At 29.1% G+C, this 14,070-nt stretch overlaps 1 protein-coding gene across 1 annotated transcript; it reads left to right on the top strand.

Annotated features, from left to right (window-relative positions):
• The first annotated feature begins 837 nt into the window (after window positions 1–837).
• Window positions 838–13,815, top strand: LOC114759115 (uncharacterized). The gene is made up of 15 exons (XM_028948205.1): window positions 838–955; window positions 4,441–4,499; window positions 5,944–6,063; window positions 7,269–7,316; window positions 7,429–7,530; window positions 8,492–8,575; window positions 8,926–9,044; window positions 9,125–9,226; window positions 10,683–10,799; window positions 12,007–12,072; window positions 12,301–12,367; window positions 12,675–12,728; window positions 12,958–13,047; window positions 13,392–13,421; window positions 13,512–13,815. The coding sequence occupies exons 1-15, from the start codon at window positions 838–840 to the stop codon at window positions 13,629–13,631; spliced, it is 1,296 nt and encodes a 431-aa protein (XP_028804038.1). The 3' UTR covers window positions 13,632–13,815.
• Window positions 13,816–14,070: the final 255 nt, after the last annotated feature.

Here is a 14,070-nt window from a genome sequence, read left to right as displayed (position 1 = left end):
TTAATGGAAGGAAAAGGAGAAGACAGTGAAAGGATTTTAACATTACTTTGTTTGGATTTATAAAAAAAGAGGGGAAGGTAGGAGTTTTAATATTATCTTGTTTGGTTTATGAGTGTAAGGGAGGAAAAAATATTTTGAGATAGACAATTTTGCCCTTATTTTATTTAAGACGTGGGTATAATGGTCACAACATGACAAAATATGGACATAATAGCCATAGCATGGCAAAATATTATATTTTTCCTCCAAATCCTTCCAATTTTGGAGGCGAGGTTGAGGAGAGGAAGGGAGGAAAATTTTTTCCTCTCCTCTTAAAATTTGTGTGTTGCCAAACAAAAGAAAATGATTAAAATCCTCCCCTCCCCTCCTCTCTCCTCTCCTCCCCTTTAAATCCCTCATACCAAATGCACCCTTAGAACACTCTTTTTAACTATATAAATATTTTCTAGATGAAAAACCTCCCTAACATGTGCAATTAATAAAAAAATTTGAGAAAAAATTATAAAGTTCAAAGAGAAAGTGGAGTGATGCCTTATATTTAAAATCAAATTAAAATTCCTCTTTTTGTTTTGAAATTAAAGGGATACACACTAAAGACTTGATGTTATAAAGGGGATAAAACATGCAATCTCCCCACTCACGTCATTATAGACAACAATATAATTGAGGAAACCCTCTACGTAGCTCTTATATTTAAAATTAAAAAAAAATATGTTTGTTTGAATACGAAATGGTTAACCTAAACTTGAGTTTTGGAAATGGGAACAAGAAGTTGTTTTCGGGAATCTTTTTTCAAAATTTGCCAAACCAAAAAGTCAAAAAAATGAAATTGGGAAAATGATAGCCAAGCACGAGAAACTTATCCTAATGGCAGCAACATTGCCAGTGACAGCGAATGTGGTGACTGGTGTGTGTGTGTGTGTTTCTCGTGATCCTGAATCAGAAGCAAAGACAGGTGACTATTGATTCCCGGGCTTGTTTGGAATGGTAATAGGATTCTGTAACAATAGCTTTCCAATCTTATACTACCTCCGGTTCTTAATATAAAAATTAGTTTAACATTCAATTTGGTATTAAATATAAAACTCATATTTATTTATTTTTTTTCAAAATAATTGTTATAGTAGTTGTATATGTTAAAAGTTTCATCAGATTGTAATTCTAACTATTATACATTATTAGTAAGCGTATTTTAGGAAAATATATGTTTATTATAAATAACTAATTTAACAAAAAATTTTAATATATTTAAATTAGTTAATAGCTTTTATATTAAAGATCAGATGTAGTATATAAGATATAAATAATCAAATAACATAGATAAAAATGTTTGATCAGGCAGTGAAATAACATGCCTACCCGAAAACCTTACGTTATATATAACACTCGAGGAAGTAATAGGTAGAAATTAATACTTCGATGGCAAACAGGTGGAGGTTAAGGGCAATTTTATTAAATTGTTTTTTAGAACAAGCTTCGGAAAAAAAAAAACAAATTGTTCAGAAAATAAATTTTAAAAAATCACATTTAAAAAAATATAAAAAATTACACTTTGACATGTGGTAGTTGTAACTGGTAGTAATAGATAGCAGATAGCAAATGAGAAAAAAAAAGAAATATTTTTTAATTTTTCAAAATAAAAAATAAAAAAATAAACAAAAATAAAAAAAAACATGCAAACGTTTTTTGGTTTTATAGTTTTTAAAAACATATTACTGTTTTTTACTTTTTAAAATAATCAAATAAAAACAAATTATCAAACAAATTTTTTCATTTTTAAAAATAAAAATTTGTTTCCAAAACAAAAACCAAACAAGTCATACTTCCTTGGCTTCAAAATATAGGAGTTAAAGAACTAGTGTGCTGACGTGGAATCTCTTCATTTCCCTTATGAGTTATGATTCATTTCTTGCAAAGACTAAGGCAACGGGTTAGCTAGTTTAATTGTTTGTAAAGGAAAAAAAATGTATGTCGGTTTTTCAAAAAATATGTCCTTTAATAATTTATATTGAAATTACTCTTATTAATGAAAATTTGTTTCGATATGTACGATCGGTAAAATAATAATAAATTTAAAAGACAAAATAAATTGATATCATATTTGGATTAAATAAACTTCCAAGCTTATATTTTTCTTACTTGAGGGAGTATTAAATTAGTTTTTCTTCCCTTGTGCTCTTTTCGCTTTCTGTTTTGGAATGAAGAGCTGTTTTTAATCTTTCTGAATTATTATCATTATCAACCTGATAATTTTCCGTTGAATAACAATGCACTATCTCACACGGCACGCCGTTTTCCGCAGAAAGCACTTTCTTCCCGCTTGTTTCATCCCGTCTGAGACGTTAGTGTCAATAATCAAAATGACTTCTTCATTAGGCGGTCGGTCGTCCCTTTTCATGTTTTTATATGCAGAAAGTTTAATAAGTTGGATCCAGGTTAAGAGATTTATGAGGATCAGAATATACTTTTATGTTTAGATATCACCTACAAAAGTACTTACAGATTGCTTACTAACAAGATTCTTACATCGTACGATATTGTGGGTTATGAGCAAACTCCTTACTAATTGGATCTCTTTTCTTTTTCTTTTTAATCATTCCCTTCATCTTTTTTTTAAATATTAGGATGGTTTCTTTAGTTTTATTCCAATATTTTATTATCAGGCATGATATATGAAATATATAGTTGTATAGAAATTAATTTCATCAAAATATTCAAATTTGATAATATTAATAAAAATTTAAAAATTATGTTAAATTTCATAAAGTGACTTTTTGGGTATTCCTCGTATTAAAGTATTTTCTAGTAGTGCACAATATTTTTTTCATAAAATATTTTTTCAATCATAATGAGCATCCTAAACTTTTGGATACTCAAAAAATACTTTAGACTATTGAAGTTATCGAAAATTACTTTAGAACATTGAGTATTATATTACACTAAAAATTATTTTAAGATATTGAGTATTAGGGAAAAGTTGAGGGTGTTAAATATAAGTTAATCAAATTTCATTTAGGGATGGTAAAATTTTTATCTCCTTAAGTTGTCTTAATTATTAATTTGATCCTTGAAATTTAATTTTTATCAATTGAATCTCTATTAAAATGCAAATTTGCCCCATAAGTTTAAATTCATAACAATTTTACTTTCTGCCGTTAAAAAACTAACATTAGTTATTAAAATAGTAACACTAACCATCAATATTTTTAATGATAAAAAATAATATTATTATAATTTTAAATTCTTGAGATAAATTTGCATCCAAAAAAGTTTCTAAATACTCAACACTCTATAGCAAAAACTTCCACAATAAATATGCATGTCTTTGGAGTTTTATAAAGATATTCAATTATATTTTAGAGACTACATAAATTTTAAATATTATTAAAAAATTATAATTTCAAATAATTTAATAATGATTAAATTTTGGGCTTCTGCATTACACAAATTAACATTACAATTTTGGATATATCTTCTCGCTAGAACTGTTTTAAATATAACTAAATGGATATTGTATACCGCACAATACCTAATGACTATGTTTGCATCATTCACCAATAATACCATTTAAAATAAACTTGGTTGCCCTGGCATGAAGTTTTAAGAGACAAGTGATTACATAGTGCTACTATAATATGCTTCAAATTCCTATATTTGATATTAATATTCAAAATTGTAATATCCACTGTGAATATCAATGATTACATTATATTATTTTTTTTAGAGGGAATTATTTATTTTTATTTATTAGTGACCTTTTGTTCTTCCCTTCCATCTCTCCCTCGTTGACCAAAAGAAAAAGAAAAAAACAAAAACCTCTCTCTCCCCCCTTCTCTCTCTTCCACTTGAAGATCAAAATCAGAGGGACCAAGCCCGTCGTTACGGAGAATCGAAACGAATTCAACCTTTTTTCGAAACTTTCTGGGGTTATCTTTCTTCTCATTCTGATTCTTCTCTTTCTCTCTGGCGTTTGGCTGCTGAGAAAATTAGAAGGAAAACAAAAACAAAAGAAAAACAAGTCTTTCTGTTTAGTCTTCTTCTTCCCTGTGGCGGTTATCACCCAGACGAAGGAAACAGAGAAAAATGAAAGCTATAAATCCTGTAAGCTCTCTCATTCTTACTCTCTGGCTCTTCATTTGATCATATTTCATAATTCTCTGTATGTTTTAATGAATTTTCGATGCGTGTTCAATCTTGCTGGCTAATGAAACTGAATTTTCTTGGGTTTTCCGATTTCTCTCTGCTTCCCCTGTTTTTCTTTTGAGCAAAACTCCAATGAAATTCAAAGTTCTCGGTGAAGTTTGATTGATGAATCATTGATATTTCTGGCTTTTCTTGCGTTTTTATTTTGAAGCTATCCTTTTGGAATTTTGGATTTGAGTTCAATCTGGCTAGCTTAGGAAACTGAATTTTCTTTGGTTTTCTTTACGTTTCTCTCAGTTTCCCCTGTTCAACTGGTGAGAAAACTGGCTAGAAGGAAGTTCAATGTTCTGTGTGAAGTTTGATTAACTAATAATTCATTCTCTGGCTCTTCTTCTTATTTTATTTCATAACTCTGTATAAAGATTACAACTTTGTTTCTTCATTTTGAATTTTGACTTTTCCTTCAATCTAGCTAGCAGAAGAAACTGAGAATTTTCTCGCGTTTTCTTTGCTTTACGTTTCACTCTGCTTCCCCTGTTTATCAGGTGAGGAAATTAGAAAGAAATTCAAAGTTCTATGTGAGTTTGATTTGACTAATAATTTCAATCCAGTCTGGCTTTTCTTCTAGTTCTTGTGTTGTGTCTCTAATTTCGTACCCGTATCAATTGATCAATCATTATTTGATTTTATTTGATAATTCAGTCTTTCCTGGAAAGTTTTGTTGTGACTTGATTCTGTCTCTCACTTTCCTTCATGAATTCGTAAGATTTTCGGGTTTTATATTATTCAATGTTAAAAGCTTCAGAGTGCAATTTTTGGAGCAAATATAATCTGTTCTCTATCCTTAAATGTCATACCATTTTCTTGTTTAATTCATGTTTAATTGAATTCCCAACTAAGCTTTCCTTAATTGTAAAATTGTATGATGTGGATTTTTTATTTTCATTTTATTTTATTTGACCAGGATGATGTAGATCGTACAGATTGACTTTCTAGAATAAGTTAAATAATCAAATCAATCAGAATGTGATATGAAAATTAATTATTGGTTTAATCATAGTACTTTTTCTTTTCATTCACTATCCACTATTCTAAAAACTCAGATTGAACCAACTGATTTCTCTGGAAAATTGATGATATGATATTATAAACAGTTTGTGGTTTAATTGAATTGGTCAAAAACTGATCAAATTCGTCAAAAACGTGGAAAATCATAAAATCTACGACCGGTTCAAACTCTTTTATCTTTTTTTTTTTTTAAATTTCTTTTGGTTGTTGCTAGCAAATACTACCTCTTGTCCTTAATATAAAACTTTGTTTGATTTTTATTTTGATCCTAAATATAAGATCTTAATCCACTTTGTTTCTCATATTTATATATATATTTTTAAAGTAGTCCTTCTAACAATGATAGTTCTAACCAATACACTTGATTAGTAAGGATTTTTTTTACAAATAACTAACTTAACTTGTTTCTTTAATTTTTTCAAATTAGTCAACTAGTTCTTATTATTAGGACCAGAGGTAGTAACATAATTCTTAGAATATTTTTTCCTATATATAATCTTGAGTTATGATATTTATTTGTAGTAATAATTTTTATTTATTTTATAAAATATTTTAGAAATTTAAAATTAAAATATTTTAATCAAATTACAACTAATTTCACATTGCATTTTTCAAAATATTTGCCGTGTCTTCCAAGTTAAATTCAGAAAAATAAATGGTATGACAATAATTTAGTAATTTGCATTCAAAAATATTGAAGTTAGTATAATTTTTTATTTATATTTTTTTCAGGCAATTATGTTACCAGAACCAAAGAATAAATCGTGCTTTCGCAGTTTCTTCATTATATTTTCTCTGATTTGTGGGGCTTATTTTGTTGGAAACGCCTTAATTGCAACAGAATACAAGGCAGTAAGTATTTCCTCTGACCTTTTTTTTTTTTTATAGCTTTCGGTGACTTATACTTATACGTAATTCTTCTGAAGTTTATGTTATATCCATAATAAATAACCTCCTTAGGCTTTGAAATTTTATCATAAATCCCTTAAACTCTGATATTTATGCAGATAATTTCTTTACTAGTACTCTTTTGGTATTATTTATAAGCTATTTTCACCAAGTTATATCCAAAAAAAAAAAAACCCTTAAATTTTATTAACAATGTCTTAAAATTTAGGGAAAATCACAAATAAAGACCTCCAAATTATCAAAATTATGCAAAAGTCACTTAAGTAGGTAAATATACCTTGAGGGACCCAGTCTCATAATGCAAATATAAAATCTTGATGAAATATCTGAAATGCCCCTCATCAAAATGACGAGTTGACTATAGGAAATGATAAATTCACTTTAGCGAATGACAATTTTAGTAGATCAAATCATAACTTGGTTGAAAGTATGCCGGATGACAAATTATAAGAAATAACAAGTTTACTTTAGCGAATGACAATTTCAATAAACCAAATCATAATTTGACTGAGGGGCATTTTAGACATTTCTCTAAGATTTCATATTTGTAATTTGAGACTGGGTCCTTCATGATAATTTTGCTTATTCAGGTGGCCTCTGATAATTTTAGTAATTCAGAGGTCTTTATTTGTCATTTTTTCTAAAATTTAATAATTTTTTAACTTTATTCTTATTATATCCACTTTACAATACGATGTTAAATAAAAGGTAAAATAATATATTTATATTAAATTTTTTCGACTGAAATATTTTTCTTTTTCTGTATTTTTGCGTTTCCCACTGAAATTTAGGAAGGATACCAAAAAAATATTTATTTATTTATTCATTCAACACATTGTTTTTTGTTTTTGATTTTATTTCTAGGTATCTCCTATATATTGTAAAACAACATTACATGAATTATTTATTATTATACTTAGGAGAAATTTTAAGTTTGAGCCTCGCAGATTAAAAGTCCAAAAAAAAAAACCATGTTAAGAGAACTTTCTCTAATTCGGAGTCTAATATCACAAATTGAATTGGATGTTTAAAATAAAAATAAATTTATTTTAGATTATGCAATTTTCAGAAGAGAAATAAGTTCAAATTCTTGATTATTAATTACTGACTTTGTGGTAAATAAACTATTTGGGCATTGCCCTTTGCAGAGATTAGTGATCGGCACAAAGAAGAATATAAAATCCACTACGTGCAAGGTTTGTCAATTGGAGGGAAATAGTTAATTAATCCTAATTAAATAGATTATATTTTCAGCTTAATTTGTATTTGTTTGTTTGTTTGTTTTTTCGTTTTCTCCCTCTTAATAAGGGTCAAAGCAGGCTGTACGGAAGCAAAGCATTGCCCGAAGGAATAATTGTCAAACAATCTAACTTGGAAATGCAATCGTTGTGGAACCTTAAGGAAAATAAGGTACTTCTAATTGATTTATTTGGATCCAAAAGTGTGTGTGTATATATATGAGCACATGAAAATGGATGGCAATATATATATACTTCTCCGGTCCTAAATATAAGACCCTTATACACACTTGTATAAGAGTCTTACATTTAGGACCGGAGGAATATGTGTGTGTGCGCGTATATCAAATGCACACATGATTTGTCCCAGCAGCAAAAACAAGAATAAGTCTTATTCTATGACGTGAGATTAGTTATATGGATCTTATGGCCTCGTTATATTCTATCAACAATAAAATCTTTACATGAATTATTAACTAAAAGGTCTTATTTAATAATTTTATTAAGCATTTTTTTGGGTCTTTTTTCAGTTCTTTTCAAAGGACTCTTCTATATTGATTTATCTACCATTTTTACTAATGTCTCTAGCTGCTTTCTTTTTGTACATGTCTGATATGTCCGAATTATATTTAAATTTTAATTAGATTAAAGTTGGTCAAATATGAATTATTAAAATAAGACATCAATAAACAAGCTGTTGGTTGAGATGGTAAGCAGTCTCACCTTCTATAAGGAGCAGAAGATAAGTTTGAATTTAGAAAAAGACACTTGTTGAGAGAAGCGAAAATCCTTTACATTCTGAGTCTCAAAAAAAAGAAACCCTTGATCAGATAAAAGAAAATAAGAGATCAACATAAAATATAGAATTCATTGATATATGGTAATACTCACACATATATGTTTATCCTTAAAAGTCTGGTGTGCGAAATGTGACACCTTTGAAGCAACTTTCTTGCTCAATATTTGTCGTCAAATCAAATATTCTTTTTAATCTTATCATATGTTAATGACATGTAGTTATTAATTGATAATTCTTCTGTGTGTAATTTAGTCTTCTTGAATATTTTTTTTTTCTTTTCTTTTTAGTTCTTTGTGACACTTCACACTTGATAATAAAATTCTTGTTGTTTCAGAGACATTCCAAGCCTCCATTGAACTTGTTGGCTATGGCAGTAGGAATTAAGCAGAAAGAAATTGTCAATAAAATAATAGAGAAGGTGATTTTACTTCCACTTAATTACTTCATTTAACTCTAATCTGCACTAATTATCAAATTAGGATTATTTTATGTTTGCAATAAATTACTTGTTCTATATAAATTTTGTTAATCTCTTCTATCTTATTCGGAGTTTTGTGAATTTTTTACAATATTTTTACACGTTTAATTATTTAACCTCCAATAAGATTTTAGTTTGATAATTTAAATTTATAAAGTGTATTTTCAGTGTTTTAGTTTTAATAACATTAACAAAAAAAATATTGACATTAATTTTATCAGAAATGAATGTTGTTTGGAACCACAAATTGTTTCTTCATACTAATATTTATTTATTATTAATAATTGCAGTTCCTTTTCGGTGAGTTTGTTGTAATGCTGTTTCACTATGATGGTATTGTGGATGGATGGAGGGATTTTTCTTGGAGTGATAATGTCATCCATGTTTCTGCAATTAATCAGACAAAATGGTATACAATTATTTTAAAATCAATTGATAATTAATCAATTAATCAATTATTCTTCTAAAATATTTTATCTGGGGGCACAGGTGGTTTGCAAAAAGATTCTTGCATCCGGATATAGTTGCTGATTACAATTATATATTTCTTTGGGATGAAGACCTTGGCGTTGAAAATTTTGACCCAGAAAGGTAATTTAAAAAACTTTTAATATTATCATTATTATTTTTTTTGGCAGAATAATCTTAGATGCTAGTAATAAATTCTTAATAATCCATTCAAGGCAATTCTTGGTTCGCATTAAGCAAAATGATTCCTTTTCAATGACATGTATATTGACATGTGTGCATTATTCATTTTTGCTTCTATTATTATTACTCAATAATAATTATATATTTCTATTCTACTATTTTCTTAATACTTTATAGTAATACTCCTCCGGTCCTAATTATAAGACCCAATTGATTTATTTGAGGAGATTAAGGAAGTAAGTTAAGTTGGTTATTTATAATAAATAAGTGTTGTCATTCCTAAAATATCCTTACTAATTAAGTATATTGGCTAAAACTATCATTATTAGAAGGATTATCTTAGAAAAAAATGCATAAATATAAGAGACAAAATGGATTGGGGTCTTATAATTAGGACCAAATAAAAAGTCAAATGGGGTCTTATAATAAGGACCGGAGGAGTAATAAATATTATACTCTTATTATTTGCACTACTCATGAAAAATCTTCATTCTTCTCGATTTTTTATGCACTAGTCATATTTTCTACACTGTCTTGACAACAATTAGTATAAAAGCCCTGATAATACTTTTTATGTGCTAGTGCTTGACTACTGGGAAAATTCTTTAAAAAAATCACTTGAATTTCAAAATTTTAAATTACCCGTATTTCATACACTTTAATAGGAATTGACTACACTTGAAAAGCAAATTACAAGTTTACAACATATTTTTCTTGATATAGAATTTTGTAATTCAAGTCGTATTTTTTTGCGGGGTCTTTTCTTGACTACTACTTCCGGTCCTAATTATAAAAGCCAATTGACTAATTTGAAGAGATTAAGAAAGTAAGGTGAGTTAGTTATTTGTCCTAAATAGGTGTTGTTTTTTTTAAAATATCATTGCTAATCACATGTATTGACTAGAACTATCATTGTTAGAAGGGTTACTTTGGAAAAAAAAAAGTATAAATATGAGAGATAAAGTGAATTGGGGTCTTATATTTAAGATCAAAATAAAAGTCAAACAAGATCTTATATTAAAAACATGAGGTAGTACTACCTTTGGTCCTAATTATAAGAGCCAATTGATTAATTTGAAGAGATTAAGGAAGTAAGTTGAGTTAGTTATTTGTCCTAAATAGGTGTTGTCTTTCCTAAAATATCCTTGCTAATCAAAGGTATTGACTAGAACTCTTATTATTAGAAGGGCTACTTTGAAAAAAAAATGTATAAATATGAGAAACAAAGTGGATTGAGATCTTATATTTATGACCAAAATAAAAGTCAAACAGGGTCTTATATTAAGGACCGGATGTAGTATTATATAATAAAGCTAGTAAAATAACTAACAGGGAATACCTACTATGATTTTGTGTTTTGTTTATATCATAATTTAATATGTTAACCATATGGTAGGTATTTATCTATTGTTGAAGAAGAGGGACTTGAGATCTCGCAACCTGCGCTTGATCGCCAGCAATCCACTGTGAATCATCAACTCACTGCTCGTAGAACCGGCTCAAGAGTCCACAGGTAATTCTCCTGCAATATTTTCTTTTCTCTGTTTTTTTTTCCCCCTCTCACTTTCAAAGAGATTCAAATATATGAACAAGCCAATCATTATGAATACTTAAGCATGTCAAGGAGGTTTACGTGCTTCTTTGATGATATAATATCATGCATAAGCATTACATCGTTAAAAAAGAACCACAGCGTTTCTTTTTTTTTTTTTCGCTTTTAATAATGTCTTTTTATATAAAGCAATCCTGTTAAATATATGATCAAACATTAATTGTGAGTGCCTCTCCTATGCAAATGTGGGACAAAAACAGAGGCCCAGACCTGACCCATTGGGCCATGATGAAACCAAAATTTCATGGCCTAAGGCCCTTCCAAGCATGAGCATTTCATTTGGGAGAATACTATGGTTAAGTGTTTTATATCACTATATCAAAGTTTTTCAATTATATATAATTATGTCTTATTTTTAAAATATTAGCATTTAATAACATTTAATTATAAAACCACACAAAACAAGAAAGAACATATGACCATATACAAGGTACTGAAAATCGTATTGGTCATTGAATCAGTCAAGACAGTAGATCAAGGATTAGTGGATCAAATCACAGTCAACTCGGGGGTTAAACTAATAAAAAAATAATTTAAATTTTCATCAAGAAATTAATATCAATTTAGTACTTTGAATCACTAATAAAATAATAATATATTTACAATTTCTTCCAACCTTTTTGCAGTCCCTTTGACAAATTAAAATTATAATATCATGCTATCAAAATCACTAAATATTCATATTAGGAAAATATTAAAACAAATATATGATAACAAAATATTGCTCCCTCCAGCCATTCAATCACTAGATAGTAATTATTAACATCTTTAAAAAAAATTCATCAAAATAGTTTTTTTCCCCTAAAAAAGCAACTGATAAACTCACCAAACTTTTTGGGTTACCTGGGTTATTCACAAGTTACCCCGAGTTGATTCAAGTCATACCGAGTTAATTTATCCTTAGTTTGTATGCTCAACCAGACCGGTTTGTCGGTTTCTAGGCTAAACAGGACGGTTTGTTCTAGGTTTTAATATCATGACCATGTATAATTAGAGAATTTGACATAATTGATAAACAAAACTTTACCTAAGTTTTTTCCTTTCATTTTAAGTGTTGAATCTTAACACCATAGACCATAGTTCTTGATTTGATCTTATTATTCCGCAGAATGTACCATAAATTAAGAGGCAATAGAAGGTGCGACGACCCTAGCATTGCTTCTCCTTGCATTGGGTAAGTACTTGCACTTTTTTTTTTTTTACCACTTCTTCATAGTAAGCCATTCACGTCAATTTATAATTTACACAGAATTCAAAGTACACAGAATTCAAAGTACTAATAATATTTATAATTTATGAATAGTATTCTTTACTATATATTTATAAAATTTATAGAATAGTACAGTATTTGCAAGCCATAAATATATATATAATAGTATTTAAAGCAATAATTAATTTGCAGGTGGGTAGAGATGATGGCCCCGGTGTTCTCCAGGAACTCTTGGCCCTGTGTATGGCAAATGATCCAGGTATTATTAAAGAGAGAACCTAAAATTAATATTTTAATTAATACATTAAAATATTAAAAGAAATAAAGGAATAAATCTATAAGATTGCCAATTTTCAAAGGCTGAACAAGAGGACGAGCAGAAAATGAAAAAGAACGAGCAAATTAGAGCCTAATTTGTATGTTATTTAAGGCCTGGGCCACCTACTTGGTTCTGTTCTATTACTGTATAAACCGTTTTCTTTATTTTTAAACTGCAAGCTCCGGTAGTCCTCTTGATGCCAAATGAAAAAACAAACAAAAACTAATTGAATTATCTCTGTCCACAGAATGACCTAATTCATGCTTGGGGCTTGGATAGGAAACTTGGCTATTGTGCACAGGTAACCTCACTTGCAGAGAAGTTTTCATTTTACACTACTTTTTGTCTCTGTTTTGGATTACTTTCAAATAAACCTTTCAAGCCAAAAATTAGCTTTCTTACCTTTCAAACTCAAAGGAGACATGCCCTTGTGTCTCTGATGTGTGAAGAAACGGGTTCTTCGATTTGCACTTTAACCTCTTGGATTGAAATAGAAATATTCCCTTTGACACATCTCAACAATGTTTCAGGGTGATCATTTAAGAAATCTTGGAATAGTTGACGCCGAATACATAGTTCATTTTGGCCTGCCAACTCTTGGTGGCTCAAAAAGCAATCAGGTAAGTGATTTCACTTTCTGCACTAAGCATCAAACGAGGACAACAATCATACGATATGAGACAGTAACTCACTCAAATGCCTCGTACAATGTTCAATTTAGGAGGATATCAGGTTTAAGCACAGTTCTCCAATGTTCAATCTAAGTAATGTCCAGGATTAAACCCTTCTGATAGAACATAGAAAAGGATCAATTGTGAAATGAGCATCTAAGCGTGTCAAAGATATGACTCTTATTGAATAATATACTGACAGGCTCGTGTTTGTTTGTCTGTTTATCATTGGTTTGATCTAATTATCTTTTCTTAATAATGATATGATAATTCATCCTTTATTGGGGTTGCAGGGCTCTCGTACCGATCATACTAGAACCAAAGTAAGCTCCTGGATATTCCCTTTTATTTAAATCCTCATAAACAGCCATGTCTACTAGTGTTGTATAAGTAGAACTGTATTGAGTGTGCAGGTTAGGATGGAATCATACAGGGAAATGGAGACTTTTCAGAAAAGATGGAATAATGCTATGAAGAAGGACAAATGTTGGGCAGATCAATATGCACAAACGACAAATCAGAATAGTACATAAGCTATTCATTACTTTATAAAATGGTGTAAATAGGAAAGCAAGGAAAAATAAGTGTCCAACGAAGGTTGATTCACTACATAAATATACAACTCATACCTCACAATGTTGTGCATTTAAACCATGTTGCTGATGTGAGAACCTCAGTGGATAATCTGTAAATATCTCTTAAGCATTCTTTGAGATAGCCTGTCCTGATCTTAGTTAGCCTTTGAAATCTACCTCACCTGAATTTCTTACCCAAAAGAACAAGTGCTCATTTGATAGCAGAGAAATGTAAGAGATGTATGTTACTTTTTCAGCTTACATAGTGAATGACAATGTCAGTAAAAGATTTACAGAAATAATTCAATTAATTTTCTTACCCAAAAGATCTGTTACCTTATCAGCCTACTTTAACTTGAATTTGTAGCTCTAGGGCATAAAGATTCATGGTTCCATA

Source organism: Neltuma alba, unplaced genomic scaffold (assembly GCF_004799145.2).
Source record: "Neltuma alba isolate B1F8T4 unplaced genomic scaffold, ASM479914v2 tig00010789_pilon, whole genome shotgun sequence".
NCBI classification, from domain to species: domain Eukaryota; kingdom Viridiplantae; phylum Streptophyta; class Magnoliopsida; order Fabales; family Fabaceae; genus Neltuma; species Neltuma alba.
This window is presented reverse-complemented; position numbering and strand designations above follow the sequence as displayed.